The sequence below is a fragment of the Oncorhynchus mykiss genome, chromosome 27 (assembly GCF_057628025.1).
Source record: "Oncorhynchus mykiss isolate SJ-2025 chromosome 27, ASM5762802v1, whole genome shotgun sequence".
Classification (NCBI taxonomy): Eukaryota; Metazoa; Chordata; class Actinopteri; order Salmoniformes; family Salmonidae; genus Oncorhynchus; species Oncorhynchus mykiss.
The window spans coordinates 22607501-22625716 of record NC_143048.1 but is presented as its reverse complement, the minus strand read 5'-3'; the positions used below and the strand labels follow the sequence as shown (position 1 = coordinate 22625716).

The window sequence follows — 18216 nt, the reverse complement described above, 5'->3', positions numbered from 1 at the left end:
TCGAAGGTAAGGGAATATTTATGCTTAAATCTGTGTTTCTGTTGACTCCAACATTACGTGGAAATGTAGCTTGGAACTGAGCGCTGTCTCAGCATATGGAATAGTGTGCGATTTCTGTAACGTTAAAAATAAATCTAACACAGCGGTTGCATAAAGAAGCAGTGTATCTTTCTAACTATATGTAGAACATGTATATTTAGTCAAAGTTTATGATGTCTATTTACGTTATCTTGCCGCGCTACATAGATTTCCTGCGGGCATTTTTGAGTAATTTCTGAAGGTGAACTCACTGTAAATGGACATTTATGGATATAAATGGCATATTATTGAAAAAAAAAAAAATGTACTGTGTAATATGTCATATTACTGTCATCTGATGAAGATTTTCAAAAGGTTAGTGAGCGATTTATTTTTTAATCCTGCGTTTGTTGATTGCATGTTTTGGCTATTGAAATGAGCTGTGTCTGGTGGTGGTTTTACATATATATGTGCTATGTTTTCGCCGTAAAACATTTTAGAAATCTGATTTGCTGGCTAGATGAACAAGGTGTTTATCTTTCATTTGAGCTATTGGACTTGTTAATGTGTGGAGGTTAAATATTTGTAAGAATATTTTTGCGTTCCATGCGCCACCGTTTCAGCTGAACGTGGGAGGGTTGATTCCCAATTGGGAACCAGTATCGTAGACAGGTTAATCTACCCATTGTGTCTGATTTAAAACATTCTTTACAGTAAAAGCACAACATATGATTATGTTAGATCACAGCCAAGTCAAAAAAACACAGCCATTTTCCCAGCCAAAGATAGGAGTCACAGGCCTCCTGGGTGGCGCAGTGGTCTAGGGCACTGCATCGCAGTCGTCCGGGTTAGGGAGGGTTTGGCCGGTAGGGATATCCTTGTCTCATCGCGCACCAGCGACTCCTGTGGCGGGCCGGGCGCAGTGCGTGGTAACCGGGGTAGCGGCGTGCTGTGTTAAGAAGCAGTGCGGCTTGGTTGGGTTGTGTTTCGGAGGATGCATGGCTTTCGACCTTCGTCTCTCCCGAGCCCCGTACGGGAGTTGCAGCGATGAGACAAGATAGTAATTACTAACAATCAGATAAAATTAATCACTAACCTTTGATGATCTTCGTCAGATGACACTCATAGGACATCATGTTACACAATACATGTATGTTTTGTTCGATAATGTGCATATTTATATCCAAAAATCTCAGTTTACATTGGAGCGTTACGTGCAGTAATGTTTTGATTCCAAAACATCCGGTGATTTTGCAGAAATACTCATAATAAACATTGATAAAAGTACAGTTCTGTGTTATTCACAGAATTAAAGATAGACTTCTCCTTAATGCAACCGCTGTGTCAGATTTCAAAATAACTTTATGGAAAAAGCATAATCTGAGAACGGCACTCAGAGTCCAATCCAGCCAGAGAAATACCCTCCATTTTGGAGTCAACAGAAGTTAGAAATAACACTATAAATATTTACTTACCTTTGATGATCTTCATCAGAAGGCACTCCCAGGAATCCCAGTTCGACAATAAATGACTGATTTGTTCCATAAAGTTCCAAAAAGTCCATCATTTATGTCCAAATAGCCACTTGATGTTAGCGTGTTCAGCCCAGAAATCCATCTTCATGAGGCGCGAGCACTTCCTCCAGACAAAAACTCGAAAAGTTCCGTTACAGGTCGTAGAAACAGGTCAAGTGATGTATGGAATCAATCTTTAGGATGTTTTTAACATAAAACATCAATAATGTTCCAACCGGAGAATTCCTATGACTGAAGAAAAGCACTGGAACGAGAGCTAATTCTGTCGGGAGCTCGCGTCACGAGCCTGAGACACTCTGCCAGACCACTGACTCAAACAGGTCACATGAGTCCCACCTTTATAGTAGAATCCTCATTCAAGTTTTTAAAGACGGTTGACATGTAGTGGAAGCCGTAGGAAGTGCGACTTGACTCCATAGACACTGTGTATTCGGTAGGCCAAGTTTTGAAAAACTACAAACCTCAGATTTTTCTCAGGTTTTCATCTGCCATATGATTTATGTTATACTCACAGACATCATTCAAACAGTTTTAGAAACCTCAGTGTTTTCTATCCAATACTAATAATAATATGCATATATTAGCATCTGGGACAGAGTAGGAGGCAGTTCACTCTGGGCACGCTATTCATCCAAAAGTGAAAATGCTGCCCCCTATCCCAAAAAGGTTAATAGTCACAGTGGGTACAACATGTCCTATGCACTTCCTTATAAACTCACTCACCGAATCAGCGTATAAATCTATATTATTCTCTGAGGCTACCCGGAACATGTCCCAGTCCGCATGATCAAAACAATGTTGAAGGATGGATTCCGATTGGTCAGACCAGCATTGAATGGTCCTTGTCACTGGTACATCCTGTTTGAGTTTTTGCCTATAGGAGGGGAGAAGCAAAATGGAGTCGTGGTCAGATTTGGAGGGCGGGAAGGGCCTTGTATGCATCACGGAAGTAAGAGTAGGAGTGATCCAGTATTTTGCCAGCCCGGGTACTACAATCAATATGCTGATAGAATTTAGGTAGGCTTGTTTTCAAATTTGCTTTGTTAAAATCCCCAGCTACAATAAATGCAGCCTCAGGATATATGGTTTCCAGTTTGCATAGAGTCCAGTGGAGTTCCTTGAGGGCGGTCGTGGTATCGGCTTGAGGGGAGATATACACGGCTGTGACAATAATCGACGAGAATTATCTTGGGAGATAATACTGTTGGCATTTGATTGTAAGGAATTCTATGTCAGGTGAACAGAAGGACTTGAGTTCCTGTATGTTGTTACAATTACACCATGTCATGTGACATACACCCCCACCCTTCTTCTTCCCGGAGAGATGCTTATTCCCGTTGATGCGACGCATAAACAATCCAGGTGGCTGTACCGACTCTGACAGCATTTCCCCAGAGAGCCATGTTTCCATGAAACAGAGTATGCTACAATCCCGGATGTCTCTTTGGAAAGCAACCCTTGCCCAAATTTTGTCTACCTTGTTATTTAGAGACTGGACATTAGCGAGTAATATACTCAGAAACGGAGGGTGGTGTGTGCGCCTCCGAAGTCTGACTAGAAGACCGCTCCGTTTACCTTTTCTGCGTCAACATTGTTTTGGGTCAGCCTCTGGAATCAGTTCTTATGCCTTCGGTGGTTCGAACAAAGGATCCGCTTTGGGAAAGTCGTATTCCAGGTCGTAGTGCTGCTGCTGCATACATTATGTCATATGCCAGGGAGGTATGTATACTGTAGCTAAGAAAGTAATACTAAGTGTATGTTGTTTAGTAAGCTATTAGTAGCCCATGTGCCTCAACATAATAATGTGGTATATTTCCCCATCTTAATGTCGCCTACTGTTCTGACTTGGTGTTGCACATTTAGCCTATAAGCTGTTTTGGAGAAAGGTAATCATTGAATATTGTAAGAGCTTTCATTGTCTGCTTATATGCCCCCTTTATTTATCATACGGTTCTGACTTGGTGTACAGGGAGAACACTGTAAGAACGGCCCGTGTTCTGAATTCTGTCCCTGTACTTTTCAAAAGTGCTAAACAAATAGTTATATTGACTACGTCCGTCCTAGCTCGCTCATTAATGTCTTGATCGAAATAACGGATTGCCTCTTATCCGCTTGTTGTCCCCTTATGCCATAGTCTGTACATCTTAATTGTCATTAGAAACCACATTTGTTTAAGCAAGTCAGACATGTTTTTTTAAAGGCAGTAAATGAGGCTGAATGAACTGTTGCGCTGTCAGACAAGATTCCGCTGTTAGCCAGGTGTAGCAGTGGTAAGATGTTGGAACTGCTGTTGGGACAGCTTTATGTAGGCCCTAACAGTTTGTTAGCACTGTTTGTCACTGTTATAGTGCAAGTAATGTATTGTTTAGTGTTGTGTTGTGTAGTGGCTTTGCTGGCATGCATCCCACATTTGTTTTTTTGCCCCACCAAGATTTACATGTTAAAATCGAGACTGCAAAAACTCGCAGAATGAATAATAATGTCTGTATTCAGCAGGAAAAAACAATCCCCAAATAGTTCACATTGATATCCATCCCTCCTTCATCTAACAATGATTTGGAGATGTTTGATGTGCATATTTTGGCAAGTGACGTCCCACCCCACCCTTCCCCCTTGCAAAGTGTGCACAAGGACTGGGGCCAGCCAGAAATGAGGTGATTTCTATATGGTGGCATGGGAGAAAGAGAGGGAGACACTAGTAGGCATGATGCATGGCCCACCCCATTTTCTTAATTCCCCATTGTCTTGCCCAATAGAGAAATTCAGCTGGATTTGCATTGGCTGTTGGGGTAAACACTCGAGCTGTGTCTCAAAAAGCACACTGTTCCCTATGTAATGCACTACTTTTGACCAGGGGCAATAGGGCTCTGGTCAAAAGTAGTGCACTTCATAGGGAATAGGGTGCCGTATGGGATTCAACCTAAGACTATAGACAGGGCTTATTAACTGGGTGGCTCAGTGAGTCATCTGTTTTGAGCGGCTGTTTTTGTTGCAGTCTCTAAACTGAGCCTCCCCCACCACCGCTTGGTTCAGTCAAAATGTTCTGGTGATCTACCTGTGCTGAGACTATATAAAACATGAATATACATTACAGAGAGTCATTTGCATGAGTCTGCAGTACACTGAATTAGCTAATTTGGGAAATCACTTGTAAGATCAATTTGAAAATCATTTGAAAAACCCTCCATTCCATTTAACACTAACCAATATTTCATGAATGGGATTTAAGATGAAATACAGTTTTGATACAGTTGATGTCAGTTGATAAACATCGCCAGTCTGAATAAAGGGAAGCAGAGTGATGGAGAGGTAATTTCCAGAGAAGGTAGTTGAATTACTGTAGCTGCTTCCAGTAGGCATGCATGGATTTGCCTCTGGAAAAGGGCCTGTCAATCTTCAAAGACCAAAATAATAACCAAGAGAGAGGGAGTTACTTAAGACCAAATAAATCCCTGGGGTTTGCAAATCAGAGCACTGAGATTAAATAAATAAAAAAATACAAAAATTAAACAAAAACGAAAATAAACCATAAGCACAAACTAAATTGTTTGTGGGAGATTGTATTGACCGATAACAAGGAGGAAAATTCAAATTTTACAAATCAATACATGCAGCAGAGCATCAAGCCCTGTCTGATTTCTGTTAAACTAACCGAATGTACAAACAGATAAATGCATGATTGAATTTGTTTTAATTTGAATGATTCAAAGCCCTCATTTATGTTTTGTTGTGTGAAATTCTTTGTTTATGTGTGCGTGTGAGTTTGCGCTTTTTTGTGTTAGAGCGTGCATGTATGTCTTAGAGAGCGAGCAGCTCCGCAGTACTACAATAGGAGATGGAGAGAGTTGAAAAGATGTTCAGCGGGCATTAGTGCCCTCTCATGCCCGCAGTATACCCTGCGTGTAACATACCTTGTGATTGGTCCATGTGTCCCAGGGTCTCGATCTGCTCCACCAGGTCGTTGGAGTTCCACTGACTCATCCCCAGGAGGATGGCACTCTTCCCCTCCAGCACATCTGCTGGGACACACAGACACACAGGGAGGAGGGTTACAATCTGTCTGCTGGGACACACAGACACACAGGGAGGAAGATTTACATTAGCATTTTAGTCATTTAGCAGACACTCTCATCCAGAGTATTTTAAAGGAGCATTAAGGGTTAGTGCCTTGGTCAAGGGCACATGGAAAGACTTTTCACCTAGTTGGCACGACTGGGTGAACCAGCAACCTTTCGGATACTGACGCACCATTAAATTGTCTTTCGGTTAATGGCGACCTGCATTCCACCATTATATTATCATAGAACCCAATCACATAGAACCTAATCACATAGTTGATGCTGAGAACTGAACAGATTATTTGGTTGGTTAACATAGAGCAGGAGGGGAAATCTAGACAGACACAGGAATAGACACAGGGACACTGGGACACATACACACAGCGACAGCAGATATAATCTACTGGGACACATACACACAGGGACAGCAGATAGAATCTACTGGGACACATACACACAGGGACAGCAGATAAAATCTACTGGGACACATACACACAGGGACAGCAGATAGAATCTACTGGAACACATACACACAGGGACAGCAGATAGAATATACTGGGACACATACACACAGGAACAGCAGATAAAATCCACTGGGACACATACACACAGGGACAGCAGATAGAATCTACTGGGACACATACACACAGGGACAGCAGATATAATCTACACACAGGAACAGCAGATAAAATCTACTGGGACACATACACACAGGGACAGCAGATAGAATCTACTGGGACACATACACACAGGGACAGCAGATAGAATCCACTGGGACACATACACACAGGGACAGCAGATAGAATCTACTGGAACACATACACACAGGGACAGCAGATAGAATCTACTGGGACACATACACACAGGGACAGCAGATAGAATCTACTGGGACACATACACACAGGGACAACAGATAAAATCTACTGGGACACATACACACAGAGACAGCAGATAGAGTCTACTGGGACACATACACACAGGGACAGCAGATAGAATCTACTGGGACACATACACACAGGGACAGCAGATAGAATCTACTGGGACACATACACACAGGGACAGCAGATATAATCTACTGGGACACATACACACAGGGACAGCAGATACAATCTAATGGGACACATACACACAGGGACAGCAGATAGAATCTACTGGAACACATACACACAGGGACAGCAGATAGAATCTACTGGGACACATACACACAGGGACAGCAGATATAATCTACTGGGACACATACACACAGGAACAGCAGATAAAATCCACTGGGACACATACACACAGGGACAGCAGATAGAATCTACTGGGACACATACACACAGGGACAGCAGATATAATCTACACACAGGAACAGCAGATAAAATCTACTGGGACACATACACACAGGGACAGCAGATAGAATCTACTGGGACACATACACACAGGGACAGCAGATAGAATCCACTGGGACACATACACACAGGGACAGCAGATAGAATCTACTGGAACACATACACACAGGGACAGCAGATAGAATCTACTGGGACACATACACACAGGGACAGCAGATATAATCTACTGGGACACATACACACAGGGACAGCAGATAGAATCTACTGGGACACATACACACAGGGACAGCAGATAAAATCTACTGGGAAACATACACACAGGGACAGCAGATAAAATCTACTGGGACACATACACACAGGGACAGCAGATAGAATCTACTGGGGCACATACACACAGGGACAGCAGATAGAATCTACTGGGACACATACACACAGAGACAGCAGATAGAGTCTACTGGGACACATACACACAGGGACAGCAGATAGAATCTACTGGGACACATACACACAGGGACAGCAGATAGAATATACTGGGACACATACACACAGGGACAGCAGATAGAATCTACTGGGACACATACACACAGGGACAACAGATAAAATCTACTGGGACACATACACACAGGGACAGCAGATAGAATATACTGGGACACATACACACAGGGACAGCAGATAGAATCTACTGGGACACATACACACAGGGACAGCAGATAGAATCTACTGGGACACATACACACAGGGACAGCAGATAGAATATACTGGGACACATACACACAGGGACAGCAGATAGAATCTACTGGGACACATACACACAGGGACAACAGATAAAATCTACTGGGACACATACACACAGGGACAGCAGATAGAATATACTGGGACACATACACACAGGGACAGCAGATAGAATCTACTGGGACACATACACACAGGGACAGCAGATAGAATCTACTGGGACACATACACACAGGGACAGCAGATATAATCTACTGGGACACATACACACAGGGACAGCAGATACAATCTAATGGGACACATACACACAGGGACAGCAGATAGAATCTACTGGAACACATACACACAGGGACAGCAGATAGAATCTACTGGGACACATACACACAGGGACAGCAGATATAATCTACTGGGACACATACACACAGGAACAGCAGATAAAATCCACTGGGACACATACACACAGGGACAGCAGATAGAATCTACTGGGACACATACACACAGGGACAGCAGATATAATCTACACACAGGAACAGCAGATAAAATCTACTGGGACACATACACACAGGGACAGCAGATAGAATCTACTGGGACACATACACACAGGGACAGCAGATAGAATCTACTGGGACACATACACACAGGGACAGCAGATAAAATCTACTGGGACACATACACACAGGGACAGCAGATAGAATCTACTGGGGCACATACACACAGGGACAGCAGATAGAATCTACTGGGACACATACACACAGAGACAGCAGATAGAGTCTACTGGGACACATACACACAGGGACAGCAGATAGAATCTACTGGGACACATACACACAGGGACAGCAGATAGAATATACTGGGACACATACACACAGGGACAGCAGATAGAATCTACTGGGACACATACACACAGGGACAGCAGATAGAATATACTGGGACACATACACACAGGGACAGCAGATAGAATCTACTGGGACACATACACACAGGGACAGCAGATATAATCTACTGGGACACATACACACAGGGACAGCAGATAAAATCTACTGGGAAACATACACACAGGGACAGCAGATAAAATCTACTGGGACACATACACACAGGGACAGCAGATAGAATCTACTGGGGCACATACACACAGGGACAGCAGATAGAATCTACTGGGGCACATACACACAGGGACAGCAGATAGAATTTACTGGGACACATACACACAGGGACAGCAGATAGAATCTACTGGGACACATACACACAGGGACAGCAGATATAATCTACTGGGGCACATACACACAGGAACAGCAGATAGAATCTACTGGGACACATACACACAGGGACAGCAGATATAATCTACTGGGGCACATACACACAGGAACAGCAGATAGAATCTACTGGGACACATACACACAGGAACAGCAGATAGAATCTACTGGGACACATACACACAGGGACAGCAGATATAATCTACTGGGACACATACACACAGGGACAGCAGATAGAATCTACTGGGACACATACACACAGGGACAGCAGATATAATCTACTGGGGCACATACACACAGGAACAGCAGATAGAATCTACTGGGACACATACACACAGGGACAGCAGATAGAATATACTGGGACACATACACACAGGGACAGCAGATAGAATCTACTGGGACACATACACACAGGGACAGCAGATATAATCTACTGGGACACATACACACAGGGACAGCAGATAAAATCTACTGGGAAACATACACACAGGGACAGCAGATAAAATCTACTGGGACACATACACACAGGGACAGCAGATAGAATCTACTGGGGCACATACACACAGGGACAGCAGATAAAATCTACTGGGAAACATACACACAGGGACAGCAGATAAAATCTACTGGGACACATACACACAGGGACAGCAGATAGAATCTACTGGGGCACATACACACAGGGACAGCAGATAGAATCTACTGGGGCACATACACACAGGGACAGCAGATAGAATTTACTGGGACACATACACACAGGGACAGCAGATAGAATCTACTGGGACACATACACACAGGGACAGCAGATATAATCTACTGGGGCACATACACACAGGAACAGCAGATAGAATCTACTGGGACACATACACACAGGGACAGCAGATATAATCTACTGGGGCACATACACACAGGAACAGCAGATAGAATCTACTGGGACACATACACACAGGAACAGCAGATAGAATCTACTGGGACACATACACACAGGGACAGCAGATATAATCTACTGGGACACATACACACAGGGACAGCAGATAGAATCTACTGGGACACATACACACAGGGACAGCAGATATAATCTACTGGGGCACATACACACAGGAACAGCAGATAGAATCTACTGGGACACATACACACAGGGACAGCAGATAGAATATACTGGGACACATACACACAGGGACAGCAGATAGAATCTACTGGGACACATACACACAGGGACAGCAGATATAATCTACTGGGACACATACACACAGGGACAGCAGATAAAATCTACTGGGAAACATACACACAGGGACAGCAGATAAAATCTACTGGGACACATACACACAGGGACAGCAGATAGAATCTACTGGGGCACATACACACAGGGACAGCAGATAGAATCTACTGGGGCACATACACACAGGGACAGCAGATAGAATTTACTGGGACACATACACACAGGGACAGCAGATAGAATCTACTGGGACACATACACACAGGGACAGCAGATATAATCTACTGGGGCACATACACACAGGAACAGCAGATAGAATCTACTGGGACACATACACACAGGGACAGCAGATAGAATCTACTGGGACACATACACACAGGGACAGCAGATAGAATCTACTGGGACACATACACACAGGGACAGCAGATATAATCTACTGGGGCACATACACACAGGAACAGCAGATATAATCTACTGGGACACATACACACAGGGACAGCAGATAGAATCTACTGGGACACATACACACAGGGACAGCAGATAGAATCTACTGGGACACATACACACAGGGACAGCAGATAGAATCTACTGGGACACATACACACAGGGACAGCAGATATAATCTACTGGGGCACATATACACAGGAACAGCAGATAGAATCTACTGGGACACATACACACAGGGACAGCAGATAGAATCTACTGGGACACATACACACAGGGACAGCAGATAGAATCTACTGGGACACATACACACAGGGACAGCAGATATAATCTACTGGGGCACATACACACAGGGACAGCAGATATAATCTACACACAGGCACAGCAGATAGAATCTACTGCACACAGATACACAGAGAGCGGGGTTAGACGAACGGTTGCCACAAAAAAATCCATATTTGATTCTGTCAATACAGACATTTCCATACAGTTTATTTCTGTCCTTTGCTACATTTCCCCTAGTTTAGCCAAACCCAGACACAGCAGGTGTGAAAAGAGACTACATCAGTGACACACGGCGTGTAACTACCAATCAGAGGATTAACAGACTCCCATTGGACGGTCATCAGAGCCAGCGTGATGTGCTAATGATGAGCATGAGTAATGGTCAGAGTGGTTGTCTGCTGTGACGGTTGCTCTGGCCTGCTGCAGTCACAGTACCATGGTCAGACTGGTTGTCTGCTGTGACGGTTGCTCTGGCCTGCTGCAGTCACAGTACCATGGTCAGACTGGTTGTCTGCTGTGACGGTCGCTCTGGCCTGCTGCAGTCACAGTACCATGGTCAGAGTGGCTGTCTGCTGTGATGGTCACTCTGGCCTGCTGCAGTCACAGTACCATGGTCAGAGTGGTTGTCTGCTGTGACGGTCGCTCTGGCCTGCTGCAGTCACAGTACCATGGTCAGAGTGGTTGTCTGCTGTGACGGTCGCTCTGGCCTGCTGCAGTCACAGTACCATGGTCAGACTGGTGTCTGCTGTGACGGTCGCTCTGGCCTGCTGCAGTCACAGTACCATGGTCAGAGTGGTTGTCTGCTGTGACGGTCTCTCTGGCCTGCTGCAGTCACAGTACCATGGTCAGAGTGGTTGTCTGCTGTGACGGTTGCTCTGGCCTGCTGCAGTCACAGTACCATGGTCAGAGTGGTTGTCTGCTGTGACGGTTGATCTGGCCTGCTGCAGTCACAGTACCATGGTCAGAGTGGTTGTCTGCTGTGACGGTTGCTCTGGCCTGCTGCAGTCACAGTACCATGGTCAGAATGGTTGTCTGCTGTGACGGTTGCTCTGGCCTGCTGCAGTCACAGTACCATGGTCAGAGTGGTTGTCTGCTGTGACGGTCGATCTGGCCTGCTGCAGTCACAGTACCATGGTCAGAGTGGTTGTCTGCTGTGACGGTCGCTCTGGCCTGCTGCAGTCACAGTACCATGGTCAGAGTGGTTGTCTGCTGTGACGGTCGCTCTGGCCTGCTGCAGTCACAGTACCATGGTCAGAGTGGTTGTCTGCTGTGACGGTCGCTCTGGCCTGCTGCAGTCACAGTACCATGGTCAGAGTGGTTGTCTGCTGTGATGGTCACTCTGGGCTTCTGCAGTCACAGTACCCTGGTCAGATGGTAGTCCTTTATGGGCTGGCTCATAGAGACAGAGTGACACACCATGTCCAATACACTGCTCTCTCTCTCTTGCTCTCTCACACACACACACACACACACACACACTCACACATTCCTGGCATCTCAGAGTGTCTGTGAAACTGTCCTGCCAGGCCTGTCCACTACGATCACACTGGGAGGCCTACTGGTCACTGTCTGTCTCTTCAGCCCTTTATCTTCCTTCTCTTTCTTTCTGTCTTTCTCTGTCAACACACACATGCAAATACACAAAAATGTGTAGATGCATTTCAAACAAATTTACATAGCTATGCAAATACTGTACATTAACATGTGTAGATGCAGACAACACATACACACACATTTCAGCATCCAGATCCCAACAACACTCTGCAGGAGTTGAGAAAGGCCCGAGTTAAGACAGGAAGAGTCATTTCCCAGAGAGCATCGCTGATGAGAGCAGCTTACAGCCACAACGGAAGAACACGACTGTGAGCTGGAAACATGTTTAAAGTAGAGAGAAGAACATAACGCCTGTGAGGTGTGAAACATGTTTAAAGTAGAGAGAAGAACACAACGCCTGCGAGGTGGAAACATGTTTAAAGTAGAGAGAAGAACACAACGCCTGTGAGGTGTGAAACATGTTTAAAGTAGAGAGAATAACACAACGCCTGTGAGGTGTGAAACATGTTTAATGTAGAGAGAAGAACACAACGCCTGTGAGATGTGAAACATGTTTAAAGTAGAGAGAAGAACACAACGCCTGTGAGGTGTGAAACATGTTTAATGTAGAGAGAAGAACACAACGCCTGTGAGGTGTGAAACATGTTTAAAGTAGAGAGAAGAACACAACTGTGAGGTGGAAACATGTTTAAAGTAGAGAGAAGAACACGACTGTGAGGTGTAAAACATGTTTATAGTAGAGAGAAGAACACAACTGTGAGGTGGAAACATGTTTAAAGTAGAGAGAAGAACACGACTGTGAGGTGTAAAACATGTTTATAGTAGAGAGAAGAACACAACTGTGAGGTGGAAACATGTTTAAAGTAGAGAGAAGAACACGACTGTGAGGTGTAAAACATGTTTAAAGTAGAGAGAAGAACACAACGCCTGCGAGGTGGAAACATGTTTAAAGTAGAGAGAAGAACACAACGCCTGTGAGGTGTGAAACATGTTTAAAGTAGAGAGAAGAACACAACGCCTGCGAGGTGGAAACATGTTTAAAGTAGAGAGAAGAACACAACGCCTGTGAGGTGTGAAACATGTTTAAAGTTTAAAGTAGAGAGAAGAACACAACGCCTGTGAGATGTGAAACATGTTTAAAGTAGAGAGAAGAACACAACTGTGAGGTGGAAACATGTTTAAAGTAGAGAGAAGAACACAACTGTGAGGTGTGAAACATGTTTAAAGTAGAGAGAAGAACACAACGCCTGTGAGGTGTGAAACATGTTTAAAGTAGAGAGAAGAACACAACGCCTGTGAGGTGTGAAACATGTTTAAAGTAGAGAGAAGAACACAACTGTGAGGTGGAAACATGTTTAAAGTAGAGAGAAGAACACAACGCCTGTGAGGTGGAAACATGTTTAAAGTAGAGAGAAGAACACAACGCCTGTGAGGTGTGAAACATGTTTAAAATAGAGAGAAGAACACAACGCCTGTGAGGTGTGAAACATGTTTAAAGTAGAGAGAAGAACACAACGCCTGTGAGGTGTGAAACATGTTTAAAATAGAGAGAAGAACACAACGCCTGTGAGGTGTGAAACATGTTTAAAGTAGAGAGAAGAACACAACGCCTGTGAGGTGTGAAACATGTTTAAAGTAGAGAGAAGAACACAACGCCTGTGAGGTGTGAAACATGTTTAAAGTAGAGAGAAGAACACAACGCCTGTGAGGTGTGAAACATGTTTAAAGTAGAGAGAAGAACACAACGCCTGTGAGGTGTGAAACATGTTTAAAGTAGAGAGAAGAACACAACGCCTGTGAGGTGTGAAACATGTTTAAAATAGAGAGAAGAACACAACGCCTGTGAGGTGTGAAACATGTTTAAAGTAAAGAAAAGAACACAACAGAAAGCCCGGTGCTCTGAGCAGAGGAAAGTAGATTTCAGCTATGCAAACAGATCAAATATACAAGCAGCCAGAACCAGATAACACAGACTAAATAAAAGCCTCCACTGCCCTAGCCCAGCACCAAGAGGACCAGAAGGAAAGCCTAAATAAAGCAACATCTGATCCAGAGAAGGAATTAATGAAGGATGAGATTACCCTACAACTGACAGCCCTAGATGAAAAAGAAGAGAGTGGGAGGGATGCAGGAATGTCCTTCAACCAGACCGCACAGAGAGTTAGGGAGAGAAGAAAAGGAAGACATTGATTGTGTAGAGCAGGAGGTATGTAGTCAGAACGGATGTAAACTCTGGATGGCAATGATCACTATGTCAACAACATCCTCCCAACATCATCCCGATGGCTCCCGTGTAGCGCAGCGGTCTAAGGCACTACATCTCAGTGCTAGAGGCGTCACTACAGACACCCTGGTTCGAATCCAAGCTGTATCACAACCGGCCGTGATTGGGAGACCCATAGAGCGGCTCACAATGGCCCGGCTTCATCCAGTGTAGGCCGTCATTGTAAAGTTAAAGTTGCCTAGTTAAATAAAGGTTACATTTTTTTAAATGACATTTAAAAAAGCATGGTTGCAAACAGGACAGCACATAAATACCCACTGCAGCCTAGCTACAGCGTATGATAATGGTTATTTATTTATTGTGTTTTTTAGGGGGTAGATATATTGCAGACAGATGGTGGCTTCCAACAATGTAATTGTCTGCATCATTTCCAATCTCCCATATATATTTTTGGTAAATACAGTACATATAGCATATATTGTTTTTAATATATGTTCATTTATTATGTTCCCTTACCCTACCATCCCTCCTCTGACTGGAGTAAACTAATGGACAACGACTCTGAGGCTTCTACTTCCAGCTTATACAGTGCATTCAGAAAGTATTCAGACCTCTTGACTTTTTCCAAATTTTGTTACATTACCGCCTTATTCTAAAATCCTCATCAATCTACACACAATACCCAATAATGACAAGGCAAAAACAGGTTTTTAGAAATGTGTGTAATGATGATGCTGTTTAATCAGCTTCTTGATATAATACACCTGTAAGGGGGATGGGTTGGCAAAGGAGAAATGCTGACTAACAGTCTCTTGACCATATCATGGGTCAAGAGACAACAAACAATAACATAGAAAACCAGTGGTGTCTGGTGTCTGTTGACTGTGTTTCAATTTCAAGTAAACTATCGAAATATAGAGAGTCGCACAATCCATATATAAACTCCCAGTAATTTATTGGGTATTTACCAACGTTTCGGCATCACTGTGCCTCCTTCAAAACGTTGGTAAATACCAAATAAATTACTGGGAGTTTATATACGGAGTGTGCGACTCTCTTTATTTTGACAGTTTACTTGAAATTTAAACACAGCCAACAGACACCATGCCACTGGTTTAATTGATTGTTATCTCTTGACCTGTGCTGTGGTCAAGAGTAGAGGTCGACCGATTAATCGGAATAACCGATTAATTAGGGCCGATTTCAAGTTTTGCAGATTTTTTTAAATATTTTTTTTACACCTTTAGTTAATCTTTATTTAACTAGGCAAGTCAGTTAAGAACACATTCTTATTTTCAATGGTGGCCTAGGAACGGTGGGTTAACTGCCTCGTTCAGGGGCAGAATGACGGATTTTCACCTTGTCAGCTCGGGGGATCCAATCTTGCAACCTTACAGTTAACTAGTCCTTGTGCACTCCACAAGGAGACTGCCTGTTACGCGAATGCAGTGAGCCACGGTAAGTTGCTAGCTAGCATTAAACTTATCTTATAAAAACAATCAATCATAATCACTAGTTAACTACACATGGTTGATGATATCACTAGATATTATCTAGCGTGTCCTGCGTTGCATATAATCTGACTGAGCATACAAGCATACAAGTATCTAAGTATCTGACTGAGCGGTGGTAGGCAGAAGCAGGCGCGTAAACATTCATTCAAACAGCACTTTCGTGTGTTTTGCCAGCAGTTCTTCGTTGTGCGTCAAGCATTGCGCTGTTTATGACTTCAAGCTTATCAACTCCTGAGATGAGGCTGGTGTAACCGAAGTGAAATGGCTAGCTAGTTAGTGCACGCTAATAGCGTTTCAAACGTCACTTGCTCTGAGCCTGTAGTTGTTTCCCTTGCTCTGCATGGGTAACGCTGCTTTGAGGGTGGCTGTTGTCGATGTGTTCCTGGTTCGAGCCCAGGTAGGGGCGAGGAGAGGGACAGAAGCTATACTGTTACACTGGCAACACTAAAGTGCCTATAAGAACATCCAATAGTCAAAGGTTAATGAAATACAAATGGTATAGAGGGAAATAGTCCTATAATTCCTATAATAACTACAACTTAAAACTTCTTACCTGGGAATATTGAAGACTCATGTTAAAAGGAACCACCAGCTTTCATATGTTCTCATGTTCTGAGCAAGGAACTTAAACATTAGCTTTCTTACATGGCACATATTGCACTTTTACTTTCTTCTCCAACACTTTGTTTTTGCATTATTTAAACCAAATTGAACATGTTTCATTATTTATTTGAGGCTAAATTGATTTTATTGATGTATTATATTAAGTTAAAATAAGTGTTCATTCAGTATTGTTGTAATTGTCATTATTACAAAAAAATAATTTAAAAAATAGTCCGATTAATCGGTATCGGCTTTTTTGGTACTCAAATAATCGGTATCGGAGCTGAAAAATCATAATCGGTCGACCTCTAATCAAGAGACTGTTAGTCAGCGTTTCCCCTTTGCCAAGATAACCCATCCACCTGGAATGGAGAGCACTCACTCAGAATGATGGGAGATTTTCATAGCTTGTGAAATATACAGTCATTGGTAAAAGAGGTGGGGGGGTATGGAGATATAAGTTGTCTGGTGTGCATCTCTCTATCGATCAGAGCGAAGTCTATTACTCCAATCCATCTTCATAAAGCTGAGAGCCAAGCACAGAGCCTTGGTTGATTCCTTTAGATACATTAAAGGGATGAGGTGAGACCTAGTGAGTATGAAAAGCACGTTAAGTCAAAACAGTGGCAGACACAGCCACGCTGAGGCAAAGCATTACCTGGGAGAATCCACATTCTATTGAAGGTATATCAAATGAGACAGACCCATAATAATTTATGTATATTATAGGACAAGTTTACACTATCTTGATTTGACATACTCTAACACACTGTTATTTTTCAAATTCAAATTCAAGTCTGCATTATCATATGAAAAGTGAATGGAATGAGCATTAGTCAACGCTGTGCTTCAGTGAGAATACGCAATAAACGTAGACTAAAACTGATTCATACATCATGAATAATATAAATATATTAACTTACATTTGTTTGGTTTCATCAGGGGTCCTATATCTACTCAGGTCTTCTCAGATAGTTGTAAATCTTGCAAAGCAGATACCGAGCCAACTGAAAAATATATCGCTCTTGCGAAACACATTGGGGAATCTACATCTTCCATTCTCATTCCAATCTTCTCTCAGTAGAGCAGCCTCGCCTGAGAACACTGGCAGAGACATTGTTCTATGTCAGATGTCTCCATCCGAGGGAGAGCGTCATGTAAGAGTGGCGCCACCTGATTACAAAACAATGGTGGCAGAGATTTGGGATGCACTGTAGGTATACTTTAGACAAGGGGTATTCAACTCTTACCCCAGGAGGTCTGAAGCATGCTGGGTTTCTGTTCTTCATGATTATTCATTACACACACCTGGTGTCCCAGGTCTAAATCAGTCCCTGATTAGAGAGGAACGATGAGGTCCAGTTGAGTTTGAGGGCTTTAAACCATTATAATCAGACACAATTGGACCTCCTCATTCAGTCTGAAACCTCTAGATCTGAGATAGGTTTGTAA

The 18216-nt window shown here is 43.4% G+C and overlaps 1 protein-coding gene across 2 annotated transcripts in view; it reads right to left on the bottom strand.

Annotated features, from left to right (window-relative positions):
• LOC110507771 (membrane-associated phosphatidylinositol transfer protein 3) overlaps positions 1-18216 on the bottom strand; it is a 146760-nt gene that overhangs the window by 102814 nt on the left and 25730 nt on the right. Inside the window, exon 3 of one of the 2 annotated variants that reach the window (XM_036965164.2) lies at positions 5465-5572. In XM_036965164.2, coding sequence (XP_036821059.1) covers positions 5465-5572 — 108 coding nt within the window. The remainder of the gene's footprint in view (positions 1-5464; positions 5573-18216) is intronic. The other variant, XM_036965165.2, reaches the window with a different exon arrangement.